Below are 16861 nucleotides of genomic sequence, written 5' to 3' on the forward strand. Positions count from 1 at the left end.
AGTTCCGGCTTCAGATAGCTGGCTATCAAAAGACAAGGAATACCAAGAAGCAAAAAAAGGAGGCCTAGTGACGTAGAAACAGAAAATATTCAAACATGCTACCATTTGGTGCAAACACAAAATTCTAGGCTTTTGAATATTCCTTATCAATTTGAATTTATTAATCATACTCAGATTGGTAAAACCAAATTTGCATAGGTGAGGAATACTTCTTAGACCCTAGCCTAACATATAAATATATGTACAAATATTGCTGCATATCAGCCTTAGTACATTCTTATACTGCACAAAAACAATATAAAACTAAATCTCCATTGATTAATATAAGAAATAATACAAATCAAAGGTCTACACAAGGCAGTCTAATTTCAAAGATCGGGCAATAGATACATCTTGACAGAAAATGAAGATTACTGCTACAATATACTGTAAGGGATGTGCCTAATTTCAGTTTACATTATTAAAACTTACATTCAAGATTCTTTAAATCGATAAATCTTATAGCAAAAGGTTTATGCCAAGCTGTCCACTACTGCACGTCTTTACACTTAAAAAGTCACAGCTTTATTTCCGCAACTTCCTACGTTTGTCTATACTGTCAAAATTTTAGCCTTCATCGTAGGATATCTAAGAAGATTGTAACAACTTTGTGTTCTCATTTTTCAGTTAATTTTCCAGTTTATGATAAACTGACTTGTAAAAACAGCTATACTAGCCTGGAATATGTTAGCACTAGCATCAGTGCTAATCCTAGTTTAAAAAAGGTGATCTGCTAGCGTTTAGCGTGACACATCAACTGTTTGTTTTGCTTCTCACATCTAATAAATGCCCATTTACTACCTCAGATTTGTGATTAATACATTCTGTGCAGCATTCCGTCTTAGCGCTAAGTATGATATCAATTTGACCATGTATAATGTAAAAATACCGATCCTGTTTCCTCATGATGGTCCTTTTCTAACGAGAGTAATAGGTTGTTGGGTTCCAGGCCGAATTCGATAAGTCATTCCATACTGGTAGCTTGAGTAGCGTTCATTGCTGGAAAGGAGAAAATATTGATCATTAAGCTGAGATATATCCAAACGTGATCAAGCGAGAAGCACTGGAGGTCTTACCTGTTAATCACTGGAAGTTTTCTAACCATTTTCACATCTTCTTTGTGGCTTGTTGTTTGGTTGGTTCCGGTGGAACCACTCTTGACCTGTGGTATGGTCTTTGGGATGACAGGGACTTTGACATCCTCCGAGAGTGGGACACTCCAGTCTTGAGCGTCATAGTCTGTCTCGTTCGTGGGAGTAATTTTGTGGTCTATCTCCAGCATTTTTTTTTGTAAGATGCTCACAAGTGTGGTTTGACTTTGCGATAGAGATGTTGGCTGTTGTGAAGAGTTTACCGTCGAATATGTTTGGAACTGCGGCTTCGGTTGGACATCGACGTTTAGAGACGGCTGTTTCGATCGTTTGGGAACCGGCGAAGGTGTAATGTGAGCAGGTGGAAGAGAGTTTCTATTTGTTTGCGGTGCCATTTTCAAGGTTGGGTCAGGAGAACGAATGGAAGGAGATGGCTCTGGATTGTTACCAAAATCTTCAAATTCTGGAGGTGGAGGGGGAGAAAAGTATACCCTGTCCCCTCCAGATCTAACATAGGAATCATTCCTCTCCACAAATCGTTTGCTCTTATCTGTAGATGAAGTCGGTTCTTTCGAATTGTACGTTTGTCCAATAGTCGTTCGTGCAATGGTTGCTGATTTTGTATCCCAATACTGGACGGAACTGACAGAAGTTGGATTGTCTTGGACTTCATCTGGTTGAAAGAGTGCAGAGCTTGAGATTGATCTTGACATTGTCGGCAAAGTTTGGGCAGTCAAATTCTGAGTGCTTCCTCTGCGCTGATTAATCTTTATCGTCCCAATATCATTAAACTTACTCTTATCTCGTTCCTTAGCCGCCATTAGCAGGGAAAGCGGGGAAGCCGAAGAAGTCTCTCGAGCCGCGATGGTTTCATCATTCTTCAGGCTGTATCGTTTATGATCTAAAGACGGACTAAATCTACCAGCTGGTTTCGGATGAAGTTTCCCTTGGATATCTTCAGAGGTCAAGACATTTTTGTTCCATGTCTGAAGCTTTCTTGGGATTTTGTATGGCACCCCGCGTGGTTTGACCGTTTCATTTTGTGCTGAAATTGTTACCGCCTGTGTCGTCATCTCAGGGACTGATGATTGAGCGGGCAGAGTATTTTGTAAATTCTCTAAATTGTAAGAAAGAACATTGTTGGGAATTGATTTGGGAGGCTCATGCAGAGGTGTCTGACTTTGTAAATTCTCTTTGTGATGCTGTGGATCTTTGCGAATTGGCTTGCTTGGCGTCTCCCTGGGAACATTCCCGTTCACCTGGACCAACTTTGGCATTGGGCTGGCAGGACCAGTATCTTCAAGAAGTAACATCTGCTTGGGTCTTGTGTCTTGTTCCACGTAGCCTTTGAGGATTGACGTGTTGGAAACGTGGTTAAGCTTTGCTGAGTGTTGGGGATTGAACGTTGACTGTGTGGGCGTCTTCACAGGGGGCGACGGGGCATGAATATGTGGAGGGGAATCAGTGTTGGCCATCGATGAAAGTCTAATTGGTTTTGGAGGGGGAACCTTTGCGGTCTTCGGCTGCTCTTTAGTCGGAGGAGGCGGTGGGGCAAAATTTGGATGTTTGGGAACTTTAGCCGGGGACGGTTTTGAAATGGGAGTTTCACTGGACTCCATGGACGGAGGCTCCGGTGGGGCCTCAGTTGGGGGTTTTATGACGCGACGACTTTTGTCTTTCTTGATGGGTGGCTTCAGAGTACTTGTAAAGGGAGGCTGAAGGGAGGCCATCTCTAAACTGCTTAGGTAGCCCATGAAGTCTGGTGGAGGGAGGATAAACGTCTCTGGAGGTGGGGGAGGGGCCATGGCGGGAGGAGGAGGAACTGATATATCTTCCTCCACTAAGTCGTACGAGAACACATTTCCGTTGACTATGAAAGAAAAAACAGAATGACTGAGATATTTTTCATCGGCTGTAGAAAAGCTAGAAGTTCTGACAATCCTTTATAGGACAAAAATGAAAACTAAAAGTGTGTTTCTACTTCCTTTAGATTAGTTGATAAGTAAACCGCTGTGTCTTGAAAGACACAATGGGTTGTTCACCACAACACTACAGATGACATTTATAGTTTGAGGTCAAATCAGTGGAAAGAACTTTACTTGTTTCCAAGAACACTCCCATCCAATAAACAAATGTGTCATGTGGTTGACGGCGCATTCAGAGACGCCATTGAGCAACAGACTAGCCAAAAATAAACTGATTTCAATCTGAGATCACAAACACTCACAGTAGGAAAGGTCCAATCCTTGGGGTGGAATATGAAATAGTGAAAAGCATATGTGTGAGGCACTAACCTGCACTATTGACCTTTGAACCATCGATAGTGGGGAGGACTGGCACTTTCGGTGTTGGGACAGCAAACCCTTGAAAACTCTCTGAAGTCTGTGTTGGAGTGAAAAGCAAATATTATTGCGCAAACTGTGACCCAAAAAAAAAAAAAATACATGCACCTGTGAACAATGATAACAACTTTCCTGTTTTAGAGTAGCCGAAAAGCAGAAAGATCTGGCGAATATAGAAATATTTAAAGCAGGTAAAATGTTAGCATGTCAGGTGCTTGTGAGATAAATGAAATATTTCAACTGCGTTGTAAAAAAAAGTATCGTGAGGTGTTCTGAGGTCAATCTGTTAATTTCTGTAATATTTTCCATTGAGCATTGCCTTACATTGCACACACCTTGTATCCTACGCATTGGTGAATCAGAATAAAACGGTACCACCTTTTTATTGCTCACTACATTGTCTCGTGCTCCCTTCCAAGTCCTTTTTTTTTTTTGCAGCCACTTTGGCACCTTCCTCCTTTCGTCACTTAGAAACCAGATTGTTTGTGCCCAAATATGTTCTGCTCTGATCACAACTCAGACGCCAGTAATAATAATAAACAAACACTTTTGTTTCTATGATACAAAATTCCTAGATGGTTTTCGCTTTACTGGGCAAAAAGAATCAAATCTGCCACGTGAAGGGAAATGCGACACGTGACACTTGGATAAAAAAAGACACGACGTGGGCGTGTTGTTAAGCATGACGAGGCTCACCGTTTGCTTTCACCTGTTTGTACGCTCTGCTGCGCTCAGATTTTTTTTTCTTAAAGCACATTTCCTGCCCATGCACTGCTGGGTGCGCCCCATCTAACATGCCTCACACGCAAACACTCACCACTCCCAGAACACTGGGGTGTGTGAACCGGAGTGTTTAGTAATGTATTGCGGCATTTGTTTTTGTTTTTGTACAACAGCTACGTAGACCGCTCAATCCAAATAATTGTATCCTTAACATGAACTTGAAAATGACTGATGTCTTTGTATCCTTTATGATTTATCAGACACATGAGGTGTTGCTATGGGCTAATGGTAATCAATGGTATTGAACATCTCTGTTGGAAGTTAATGTGTCTGTTAAGGTTACTATGTAACGAAGATAGACGTTCCAGATTCCAGAAAAGCAAGTGTTCCATTTAAAGAAAACAATCAGCATAGTTTGCTCAAGGAAAGTTGAGTAACTTACTGTATAATGCTTGACGGTCGGTCTGGCACGCACACTGGCGGTACCCGATTCTGGAGAAGTTGGCGAGTTCAGCACCAGCTCGACGTGATCTGGATTAAAAACAAAGTGCAAATCTGATGTTATTTTTCCACAAAGAATTATTAATTGCTTTTAGGATGTGTTACTGGAAATTATCGCACATCACGTTAAACGAGGATGGAAGCTGGCATTAAAAAAAAAACAAAAAAAAAACAAACATGTGAAACTAGGTAGGACAATAAATAGATAAGTCATCTCGGCATTTTGACGCTCTTCAGCTTTTTTTTTTTTAAAGATTGCCAAGTAAGAAAGTGATGAGAAGCAAAGACATACGATGTCGGACAAAAGCACTTAGCCTAGATGGTATGTCAAACCTTTACCTTAACGCTTTTCTCATGAGGCCTGGCGAAAGACGAGACACATAGCAGCCAAAGTCAATGCTGTTTTAAGACACCACCTACCAGTCTGGCTCTTGCGTGTCTTTAATTTCCGCTAATACAAAAAAGCTTTGACTGACATTTCCTGTTTGAGGTTAAACTGCAATTATAAATGAATACCAGATAATTGTGTCACCAGAGCCCAATCTTATCTTATCTATCTATCTATCTATCTATCTATCTATCTATCTATCTATCTATCTATCTATCTATCTATCTATCTATCTATCTATCTATCTATCTATCTATCTATCTATCTATCTATCTATCTATCTATCTATCTATCTATCTATCTATCTATCTATCTATCTATCTATCTATCATAGTAGCATATATATTATATTGTCTATAATATATCATTGTGTCTGTTTGTTGTTTACTTCACGACTGATGGTGTTGTTTTTCCGCAGGTCTATCTTGGAAAAATATAATGAATTGTACTTTTGGGAAAATGTATTGGTTAAGAATAACACCAGTAAAATGTAATCTGGAAAAGACACACAATGTATCTTTTTTGCAGGCGTGTTTGTTACTTAGCAAGCAAGCTGCTTGAATGTGTTTCGTTAACGTAAAGGTCAAGCCAACATTGGCCCGTGGTTTAAAATTAAAACAAGCAGCAATATCTAAGATGATTTATGTATTCTATGTATTTGACAATATTCATTTGTTTAAATGTGTTTCAATTTCTGATAAATTTAAATGAAACATAGAGGTTGCCTCAGAACGTTTTGGGCACAATTCTCTGAATCCTAATACTTTTTATGTACAGTGTGAGGACTTTTGCTACAATCTGTAAGTTTTAGGTTACTATACAAGAGGTGCCTGCATGTCACCTAGTGAGTGTCACTCGAGTACAAAGGTCTCATAATCCTTCCTAGTAAAATACTTTTCATACTCCCACCCCCCTTCCATTGCACCTGCCACGCTCGCAAAATACTCACCCATTTCCCTCATTTTGATGCTGGTGTCGAAGAGAGAATTATCCTTCCGACCCAAAAAGCCCAGGGTTCCCCTCTTCATCTTGACTTCTGGCGTTAATGTGTGTGATGATCACAAGTCACACATTTTGACAAGAAGCTTCGTGATTCCGTTGTGGGACAACAAGGACACACTCAAGCGAATTAGCGCGATCTTGCAAGGAAAGTCATGGAAAGAAATGCATTAACTCCGCCTCCCGTGCTCAAGTTACATTCCCGACTACAGGTGAGGCCCCAACCTGCTCTGCTCTGCTCTGCTCTGCTCTTTCCGCCGACATTCCAGCACTAATCTCTGTCTTTAATTACATACTTGGTATGTAGATCTCAGATTTGAGTTGTTAGGTCCACTGCTTCTTTAAAAGGATCAATGCTTGCTTGCAAACCAGCCCAACATTTTTGCTTTGCAGTGCACTTGCATCTGTGGCTCTTTTTAATTCTTCAAAACTTTTGCATAACCTCTGTTGCTGGTGGCACTGCCACAGGTACAAATTACACACAAAAAAAAAAGAAGGATAATTTCATCGTATTATGTGTATAGACCACATACTGAGGAGGCAGGTGCATTGCACGCATACGCCAGCAAGTCGGCCATTTTGAATGTGATCGACATGACTAATAAAAGCCAAACTTGACAAAAAAAATAAAAAATAAAAATAGTCAATAATTATATATAAATAATCAGTGATGAGTAATTAATTACCGTTACACAATTACTCATAGTTTACTATTTAGCTGTTCAAAGAGAAGTATGAACAAGTACAAAACCCTTAAACCTCGATTTCATTATGAATATATTGACAATATTAGCAATATTCAAGGAATATTTAATCATAATAATGTATTAATTTAACAATATTTATTATATCCAGAAATATTTTGTTTTGTACTGGTTTGTACATACACATTGTTGAAGATCCATATTTAGTCTGAGAAACATCCACATCACAAATGTATTGAACTCCATAAAGTGCCTTTCTACAAAGTGCAGAAATAGGTGACATAAGTCTTCTGAGTAAAAAAACACATTTTCATTTAATTATTTGTAACAGCAATCACTGGAGATGGAAACACACTAATGAGACCAATCGTGTTGTACGGTAGCAATGACCTGCATACTTGGAGGAACTTTGATGATGTCATAACTTCAAGTCGCTGTCATCGTGTCACCGTCACCATCTATGTCACCTTTGCAATAGAGCTTATCAATGTTAAATGACTTCATCTCTATTATCACAAGCCAGATATGTTATTTTGATGTAATCATTTTAAGCAGGTCTTAAAGTACCCCTTGTATCCCGGCAACAGTGGCCTTCTGTGTCATAAAGCTGAAAAAGCACTATTCTGCACACATTTTTATTCATTTTCTTATCTTGACAAACCCAAAGGTCAAAAGAAATATGTATTTTGAGGAAACTAAGGCCTCGTGTTCAATTTTGACAAGGTGTTAAGGATCGAGCCATCCATTTTTTGTCCCACCTATCAGTAAGGATGTTTTCCATTTTACCTCCAAAGAAACAGTTTCGGAGCCATCCAAATCATGAGAGGATAACTCCGAATCTCCAATTTCTAAATAAGGATTGAAGGATGTCCTGGACAAACAGGCAACTACTAAGCAATGACCATTACGGCGAACACGTTAAAGATCTGGGAAATCAAGGCACCATGTTGCTTGAGCAAAGACGGCACGTCAAGGAAGATTTGGCGAATCTGGAGTCGGAAATTTTCAAGATGGAAACAGAGAAAAATGACTTGAGCGCCCAAACATTGGGTCGTCTTCCGTATTCAAATTTCATGGGGGAGACAGCGAATGAAGATTTGGCCTTGCTTAATCTTCAACAAAAAGAAGATATTCTCAGTGAGCAGAATAACCTCTTAAAGTTTAACATGGTAAAGTTCGGCTCTCGCACCGAGATGGCTATGCTCGAATGTCGGTGTTTGGAGATGGAAACACGGTACGAAAACATGAGGACACATTTTGCTCAGCTTGAAGAAGAAAATAAGGACTTAAGATCGCACGTTGAAGAGAAGGTGATACTTTCTGGGACGAATAACCTCGCCACTCAGGAGTGGGCTCATTTTGAATCGCAAAATGGCGACTTGAACACAAACAAGCAAGGCGTAACAGGAGATGCTAAAGCTATTCCCAACAACAATCAGTTTGAGCAAATGAAGGCCCTCAAAAATTATATTGTCGACCTAAAAACACAAGTTAAAAATCCTAAAGAAGGTGAGGACATATTCATTCCACAGAATGTTTTTCTAAAAAATGAGGCAGCTGAGCTACAGTCACAGAATTTGAAAATAAAAATGCTGGAGACAGAAAATAGTGACTTGAGGGCACAACTTCAATTTCATCAAGAGAAAATGAAAACCGAGACAAAACATTTGCAAGACGAGGAAATGAACAAGGAAGTGAAAGAGGCACAGGGAGAAGACTTAAGGCCACAACTTAAAGCCCTTCAAGAAGACAAGAACTGTTTGGAAGATAACATTCAAATCCTGAAAGATGGACTAGCTCAAGCTCAATCTCAAAAAGAAAAGATGGAAACACAGAGTTGTGACTTGAAGGGACAAGTTAAAGCCCTTAAAGATAAAAACAGCCAACTAAAGGATGAATTTAGGTCCCTCAATGATCAGGTGGCTTTGCTTCAGTCTCAGCTAGCAAAGATGGAGACTCAAAATAATGACTTACGGGCACAAGTTAAAGGATTTCAAGAAAACGAGGAGATTTTGATTAAGCAGCATGAGTCACTCAAGGATGAGGTTTCACAACTCGAAAGCTGCAACGTGAGAACCGACAAACAAAACGAAAACTTGCGGACACGGGTGAAGACTCTGAAAGAAACGGAGATCAACTTAAATGAGAAGGCGGAGACGTTGGTGGCTGAATTGTCCCACCTTAAATTTCAAAGGGAAAACGATCAAACGGAGATTCATCGTCAGAGAAGAGAAGTACAGACGCTGAGGAGTCAATTACAAGATCAAGAAGAACTATTGAGGAGGATCGACGATGCCGAATCGCTCATGGAGAAAGAGTGGGCGGAGAAGGAAAAACTGAGCAACAAACTGGGTGAGCTCGAGGAAGAAGGCAATTTTGTTCAAAAGCAAAACGATGACGTTCGAGTGGAGTTGGAGAAGAATAAATGTGTTCAGGAACAACAGAGCGAGCAGATTGCTCAACTGAAGACCACGTTACATGAACGGAAACGGCAACATGAGGAGGCTCAATTTTTACTCTTCACAAAAGATGACGAGTTAGCCAAGCAAAACAGGAAAATTGTTTATTTAAATGAAATCACGGAGGAGCTGACCTCCTACGTTAGCAGTCTTAAACAACAAGTACAGCAGCTTAAAGTCCAGCTGGAAGTCAGGCAGATGGATGAAATATTAAATAATGTTCCCGGAGGCCATTTGGAGGCAGCGTCTGAGCACGAGCAGACTCATGAAAACCAATTGGGTTTGAAGACCGAGAGAGAAGATGTAAATGTGCAAATAAAAAATTTTCATCTCAACAATTGCTCCATTCAGCCAAAAATGCTGAGCAAGCACAATTTGGCTTTGCTTGATTCTCCAAGTCTGAAGCTGGAAACGGAAATTGAAGACCTGAAGACACAAATTCAAGATCTTACCGAGCTGAACAAGACCCTCAATGAAAAGCTGGCCCATCTTGAATCTTGGGCTGCCAATGGAGATTTGAGGGCACAAGAAGAAGATCTTGGAGGAAACCAGGACAGGCTGACCGAGCAGAACCACCTCAATGAAAAACTGGCTGATCTCCAAACAGAGAATGGAGATTTAAGAGTGCAAGTTGAGGATCTCAAAGAGAACGAGAAACTAATAAAACAGAGGACCGAGACCCTCATGACTGAGTTGGAGCAGTATAAAACCGAGCTCAACCATCTGAGGACAGAAGCTCAGAAACTCAGGTCTCAGTTACACGATCAAAGCGACCTACGGAGACGAATAGATCAGGCCGAATCGCAAATGGAGAAAGATTTGGCAGAGAAGGAAAAGTTGAGCACTAAATTGCGGGAGCTTGAAGAAAAGGACAACTCGTTAAAAAAACAGCACGGGGACGTTCGAGCCGAGATGGAAGAGCTTAGATCTACTCGAGATCAACAAAAGCAACAAATTACACAGTTGAAGGCAGCGTTGAAACAAAACAAACTCAAAGTTGAGGAGACCAAATTTCTCCTGGATAGTAAAGAAGACGAGTTGGAAAAGCTAACTAACGTTACAGAGGAGATGAAGACTCTGATTATGAATTCAAAACAAACCACGAGCCATGCTCAAAGACTGCTAGAACTTAGTCCAACTGCTATGAACGAGGAACATGGCAACATTTCAAATGTGGGCGAGCTGAGCGAGGTGCACCCGACGTCCGCATCTGGCAGATTTCCCAATCAAACCAGAACCTTTGGCTCTTGGCTTCTAAAAGCCATATGTTCCTTTCGATCAATCAGCGAGGTTGTGGTTGTGCTCTTTCTTTTAACCATATTTTCCCTGGATGATGACCTTTCCGATTTCATCGCTGATCAGTTTCACCAATGTTGATTTTTTTTTTTATAACAGGAATTCCTTGTCTTTGGGAAAATGCTGCTTGGGTCATATATGACTTGTTTCAGAAACTTTAAAGCTCCCTTTGTTTTTTCCGACTCATCTCTTGTCAATGTGTGTGTGTTTTTTTTAATGTCTAACCTGACAAGGATGTCTGGACTCTTCTGGAGAGCCATTTTTATTCGTTTTATCTGTCTTCAAACTGTAACCAAAAATGTTTCGAACAAGCTCACTTGCTTTGTATTAGTCAATTGTTTTTAAATGAACATAGTTTTTTTTTTTTTTACAAAAGATAAAAAATGAAGTTGGTATTTTTTCAGTTTAGGAATAATTTAAATGTCCCATAGTGGACAAGCAATACAAGTTTCAATTTAATAAGCGGAACATTTACCTTACAGTGCTTTAATAATGCAAGTTTTTTTTCATCCATCAGCTGCTCATGATGAATCATAAAAGTGAAAGCTACCAGCCCGTGCATGACTTTACAGTATTTTATTTTTAATTTACAAGGCTTTTCCCCCTCCCTCAAATCAGTTACCAGTACTGACCTAGTTTTCCCAGTTTACCATGTTGGTGCTGTCAAGTGATAAGTGTCGAGATGATAATTAGTCTAAAGAGGATCAAGAATCCTCCAAAGACCAGAGTGAGCTGACCACCGGCATTAACCCTCGTGAAAAGAACCCTTTAAAGTGCACGTAGCACAACAGGTGTACTACACAAGGTTAATATATCTTATTCACTTTGACAAAGAAATGATTTCAATTCAATTCATGAACAATATAAAGCATTTTATAGTTTTGTTATATTTTTTTTTTTCTCCAAAATTTAGAAGGTACACATATAATAATATAATAACTCAAGATTTCTTTGGACTATTTATACTCCTAAATGTTATCTCATCTTTTTTTTTTTATCCTGTATAGCAAAACAACAGTTTTCAATCACACCTTAAAAATGTGGAAACAACCAAGACTGGTTCTTCCAGTTCCTCAGTAGGAATTCATTAAGCTATCTGAAATAGAGTATGAAGAAAGAGCATTTAAGATTCCTGCATTTGTTTCTCCATGTACACTGATATTTAAAGCCAGCAGCCTTGAACTTGGCTTTTAAATTGAATTAGGATTTTATATTGAACTGGTAAATTGGTGTTGTCAATAAATCCATCTTTAAAAAAAACAAAAAAAACGTAGGCAGCTGGCGATAACCTGTGATTTCCCAACAGCCTTTTCTATTGTTAAATATAGGGACGAAGAACCTACATGAATACAATTCTGAATGGGTCTTTCTCCCCTTACGAGCGCTCGAAATAGATAAGTCTCATGGGCAAGCAAAGTAGATTACTACTTGAGAGCTTCAGAAGGATGAATGGCTAACAGACAAATATGTCAAGCCTTTTCACAACAAACAACCTTGCGATGCCTCTGTGTTTGGATGCAGTACATTTGACTTTTGAAGGATTTATGTGACGAAAACCAGCATGGGAAACAACGACTCGACTGTGGAGGATCTACAATCTTGTGAGAGTCATCAGTGGTATAGAAAATTTATGACGGAGTGCCCGTCAGGACTTCTTTCGTTCTATGGGTTCAAGAGGTTTTTTGGACTGAGGAACCTGTCGGAAACATCAGATGCCTATGTTAAGACTATGTTTTCAACCTTTGATTTAAATGATGTAAGAAAATGTATTACTCCTACTTGTTTATCGAGTGTATCATCGTTTTCTGGCCATTTTTGTGACCATTAGTTTGCTGATGAACTTTTCCACATGAGAAAGCTGTTAATTATCATCTCTTGTTGCTCTATATTTTTTTCTGACAAACCTATATTTTCCAAATGTTATTCATTTAGATAAGATTTTCTAAAAAAAAAAAAAAGTCAATCCAGACCTTCTCAATGATTTGTCGGCTCATCTTCCCTTCTCTGATTATGTGACCACGCAATAATTAGGAACATAGTAAAATATTAAATTGCTTGTGTTTTTTTGGGGTTTTTTTTTTAGGATGGTTTCATTGATTTCATGGAATATGTAGCTGCTCTCAGCCTCGTTCTTAAGGGAGCAGTACAAAAGAAACTTCGCTGGTACTTCAAACTCTATGATATTGACAGAAGTGGATGCATTGACCGTGACGAGCTGCTTCTGATCTTCAAGGTAGCATAAGCCTTGCTAGAGCTGCTCAACTGCATAAATCCCACCTACTGACTGATCTATTGGTTTCGAATAAAGCAGACAAGGGATGAAGCTGTGGGGAGGGACGCTATTATAATATTATTTTGTGACATTTTAGCGACATCTACTGGTGAATGAAAGTAAGCTATGAGTAACATGATTTCTTTTTTTTTTTTTTAATGCCAGTCTATTGATGCAATCAATGGAGTTCATGATGAGGTTAAAGCAGAGGAGTTTACCAACATGGTATTTGATAAGATTGACATAAATGGAGAGTAAGTAATACTGTCGTTTCCATTTAAATGTTCTGCTATGCTATTTAGTTAAAACTGTTGACTAAATCCAAATGTATTGGTTTTATTGTGCCAAGGTGAACTGTCCTATGAAGAGTTCATCGGCGGGGTTCAAGAGGACGAGATGTTGCTGAAGATGCTCACGCAAAATTTGGACATCTCACATATTGTTCAGAAGATTCAAGGAGAAATGATCGCTAATAACTTCAACGTGCACCGTGAGGGCAGAGGTCCAAAATCATGACAACAGGACTGATCACTTGGATTCAGTTGGTTATTTCCCCACATAATTGTTGCCACTGAAGGACTGGTTGTTAATCCTGAATAGTAGATCTTCATTTTATGGATGACATCAACTCCCTAGCTGTCAAACGGGATATACAAATTGCTGTGATGCTCTGAGAAATAAGAGGAAGAGCGTTTCAGTTGCCAAGACAGCTACTGAAAAGTTGACTCAGCCATTTTGTTTTGTACTACTATGGTATATTTTTCCCATTGTAGTTTTTTTTTTTTTTACACAATTTTATGACAGTGTGCAGGCATTATGCTGCCTATTTTATCTTGAGGTTCATATAGGTTGTTACAAATCTCAAAAGCAATGCAGACAAGACAAACACTATGAACTAGACACTTGGGAATAAATAAACCCGATTTCATTGAACCAACATTCGAATTTGTCAGTGTTTTTTTTTAAGTATTTGGGCCAACAGAGACAATATAAGATAGAAATTATGATGACGCAAAAAAAAAAAAATTGCGATGCAACGACTCGTGAGTTTGGCATTGTGGAAAAGGTGTGTCATCGGTGTGACGTCACAGGCGTACCTGAGTTTCGGCTGAGGGAAGTGGGCGTGGTGAGGCTGAGGGGGAAAAAAAAAAACAAAGAGCATAAGGCAGGAGTTAGCGGGGACAGACTTTTAAGCTTGTTGTTATCGTCACATTAGACATTTATGCAGTGACAACAAGATTAGCTGGTGACGATTACATAATTAGGGTCAGTATAGTCGCGGGAAGGCAATAAACGCTTGGTGGGGGAAGATCGGATACATTTGGTGCCAGAGAGCGACTGGGAAAAACAAACAGCGACTTCCTGGTTCGCGCAGGTAAGTTTTATTGTTCCTTTTCAAAGAAACAGAACATATGGATCACCTTTAAATTGGTCAGTATATCTCCCTGTGTAAAACATCAGTGAAACATATTTAAAGGAATCAACAGAATTCATTGGAATTGCAGTTCCATCGTCACCTTCGCGGCATTGTTTTCTCAGCCAGTCGCCATGTCGGCGACGCCGCGACGTGTCCGACTGAAGCCGTGGCTGGTCGCCCAGGTGGACAGCGGAAGATATCCCGGTCTGGAATGGATCGACCGTGACGCCATGCGCTTTCGGATCCCGTGGAAGCACGCCACGCGACACACGCCTCAACACGAGGACGAGGACACCATATTTAAGGTAAACCAATCACCTACCTAACCAAATCAAGATTAATAGTCTGTCATTCACTGCATTGATGAGAAATAATCTAGTTGTAGAGGGAGCCTGTTTCCCCCCCCCCCCCCCCCATGAAATATAAAAAAAAGTACTCCAATACTAAAAATACTTTCATACATGTTACCACAGGCATGGGCTGTTGAGACTGGAAAATTCCAGGAAGGGTCTGATGAACCCGATCCTGCCAAGTGGAAAGCCCAGCTCCGATGTGCCCTGAACAAAAGCCGGGAATTCAACCTCGTCTACGACGGAACCAAAGAGGTCCCGATGAATCCCTTGAAGATATATGATGTCTGTGATATCCTGCAACCCTTAAGCAACCCGGGTACAGTAAATGAATGAGCTTCTTTTTTTTTTCCGTATGGCTGGTACAATTCTGGTTTGAAACCACAGGTTCTTCAGATCCTGGTTCTTGGACTCCAGGTGAGGAAGATGGCGCAGAGGAAGATATTCCAGACACACCAGAATCTCTTCCTCCCTACCCATCCAATGGTAAGGACTTAATCTTCCTTCTATTATTCCATCCATAAAAGAACAAGAAATGAAAGAAACTCCTCTTGGTTTGACGCTGACATTATTTTGATTGCCCCGACCAGGCACAAGTCCGTCTCCTCTCATCTTGTGGTCTCCTATGGGCTCAGAGTCCTCCATGCCTCCAAGTACAAGTTGTCCTCAACCGAATAAAGTCTGGCCCAAAGAGGAACCCAGTAAAATTTGGCCAAAACAGGAACCTGAGGATGTGGAAATGCAACCCACGCCCATGGCTGTCATGCCCTCCGCTGCCCTGGCCGACCCCTCGATGCAGGGCCCTACTATTACCGACACCTTATTTGCTTCTCCGGAGATGTGGATCAGCTCCCTCCCAAGTACGTTTTTTGGACATCTTCCAAGCATGTCCACAATTATCACTCACTGACAGTTACAGTATAATAAAAATTGCCAAACTAGTTTTTTTCTAAATGAAGTGCCACCAACAAGAAGAGAGTAAACTAGCAAAACAAGTATTTCTTACTTTTGCTTCAAATGCAAAATACCAATTTTCGGAATGTGTCTTGAACTCAGTGACCGACCTGGAGGTGCAATTCCTGTACCGAGGGAGGGAGATGTGTCCTACGATCACCGTCAGCAACCCCCAGGGCTGCAGGCTCTTCTACGGCGATCTGGGTCCCATGGTCAACCAGGAGGAGCTGTTCGGACCGGTCAGCCTGGAACAGTTGCGCTTCCCCACCACGGAAAACATCACCAACGACAAGCAGAGACTCTTCACCAACCGCCTGCTGGACGTGATGGACCGAGGTCTGATCTTGGAGGTGAGCGGCCACGACATCTACGCTGTCCGTCTGTGCCAGTGCAAGGTGTACTGGTCGGGCCCCTGCGCGCCAAACGCCTCTGCGCCAAATCCTATCGAGCGGCAGACAAAAGTCAAACTCTTCTGCCTGGAGTCTTTTCTCAGTGGTGAGTTCCTGTTCCTGTCGTTATTGTTCTTTCTCTGCCAGTTATGTGGGGCGTCATTAATAATTTGAATGGTTTTTTTTTTTTGTGCGACGTAGGCCTAATCGCCCACCAGCGTGGCCAAACCACAACTCCTCCGCAATTTGAAATCAACCTATGTTTTGGAGAGGAGTGGCCCGATGGAAGGCCGACCGAGAGGAAACTTATCGTGGTCCAGGTGAGAATTGAACGTTGACGAAAAGGAAAGTCAACATCTTGAGGCATCTATAGGCGATTAGGGGCCACATTGATCACACAAATGTTGGACACCTCAAGTAGAACCTGACTAAAAAAAGATTTTGGGGGGCAGGAAAAAGTCCATCTACCAAACGTTTTTGTCAACCCTGTTTTAAGCAGACAATGTTCATCTCATTTCAGATCATTCCAGTGGTGGCTCGCATGATCACCGAGATTTTTTCCGGAGACAACACGCGATCCTTCGACAGCGGCAGCGTGCGCCTCCAGATTTCGATCCCCGATATCAAAGACAACATAGTGACCCATCTGAAGCAGCTCTACTGCCTACTTCACACCAACCAGGGCCAGGACGGCTGGGTTTTGCCTCCTGGCTCAGGTTTGAACCTTGTCCAGACTCTGCAAGGCCAATGAACAATAGTTTGATCACACGTCATGTTAGCAAACATATTTTCAGTAATTCCTATTTCAAAGTAATCCCTTTTTTTTTTTTAAATATATATATATATATATATATATATATATATATATATATATATATATATATATATATATATATATATATATATATATATATATATATATTTTTTTTTTTTTTTT

The 16861-nt window shown here is 40.5% G+C and overlaps 4 protein-coding genes across 5 annotated transcripts; 3 read left to right on the plus strand and 1 right to left on the minus strand.

Annotated features, from left to right (window-relative positions):
- Positions 1 to 130: 130 nt before the first annotated feature.
- Positions 131 to 14603, minus strand: LOC147049253 (uncharacterized). Of its 2 annotated transcripts, XM_085923954.1 has the most exons (6): positions 14332 to 14603; positions 13912 to 13946; positions 4638 to 4726; positions 3425 to 3512; positions 1116 to 3000; positions 131 to 1038 (listed from the first exon to the last, which is right to left on the minus strand). In XM_085923954.1, the coding sequence occupies exons 1-6, from the start codon at positions 14340 to 14342 to the stop codon at positions 942 to 944; spliced, it is 2205 nt and encodes a 734-aa protein (XP_085780080.1). In that variant the 5' UTR covers positions 14343 to 14603; the 3' UTR covers positions 131 to 941. The 2 variants fall into 2 exon arrangements, with proteins under 2 accessions (XP_085780080.1, XP_085780079.1); XM_085923953.1 differs by lacking the exons at positions 13912 to 13946; positions 14332 to 14603 and adding an exon at positions 6034 to 6345.
- On the plus strand, positions 7381 to 10954 carry LOC147049254 (uncharacterized). Its single transcript, XM_085923943.1, has one exon. The coding sequence runs from the start codon at positions 7654 to 7656 to the stop codon at positions 10621 to 10623; it is 2970 nt and encodes a 989-aa protein (XP_085780069.1). The 5' UTR covers positions 7381 to 7653; the 3' UTR covers positions 10624 to 10954.
- guca1ab.2 (guanylate cyclase activator 1Ab.2) lies at positions 11132 to 13739 on the plus strand. The gene is made up of 4 exons (XM_085923961.1): positions 11132 to 12298; positions 12626 to 12775; positions 12980 to 13067; positions 13161 to 13739. The coding sequence occupies exons 1-4, from the start codon at positions 12104 to 12106 to the stop codon at positions 13328 to 13330; spliced, it is 603 nt and encodes a 200-aa protein (XP_085780087.1). The 5' UTR covers positions 11132 to 12103; the 3' UTR covers positions 13331 to 13739.
- On the plus strand, positions 13927 to 16736 carry irf6 (interferon regulatory factor 6). The gene is made up of 8 exons (XM_085923957.1): positions 13927 to 14189; positions 14354 to 14536; positions 14705 to 14900; positions 14969 to 15067; positions 15172 to 15441; positions 15638 to 16030; positions 16126 to 16244; positions 16445 to 16736. The coding sequence occupies exons 2-8, from the start codon at positions 14363 to 14365 to the stop codon at positions 16673 to 16675; spliced, it is 1482 nt and encodes a 493-aa protein (XP_085780083.1). The 5' UTR covers positions 13927 to 14189; positions 14354 to 14362; the 3' UTR covers positions 16676 to 16736.
- The last annotated feature ends 125 nt before the right edge of the window (positions 16737 to 16861 follow it).

Source organism: Syngnathus leptorhynchus, chromosome 11 (assembly GCF_054491065.1).
Source record: "Syngnathus leptorhynchus isolate UIUO chromosome 11, UIUO_Slep, whole genome shotgun sequence".
Taxonomy (NCBI): domain Eukaryota; kingdom Metazoa; phylum Chordata; class Actinopteri; order Syngnathiformes; family Syngnathidae; genus Syngnathus; species Syngnathus leptorhynchus.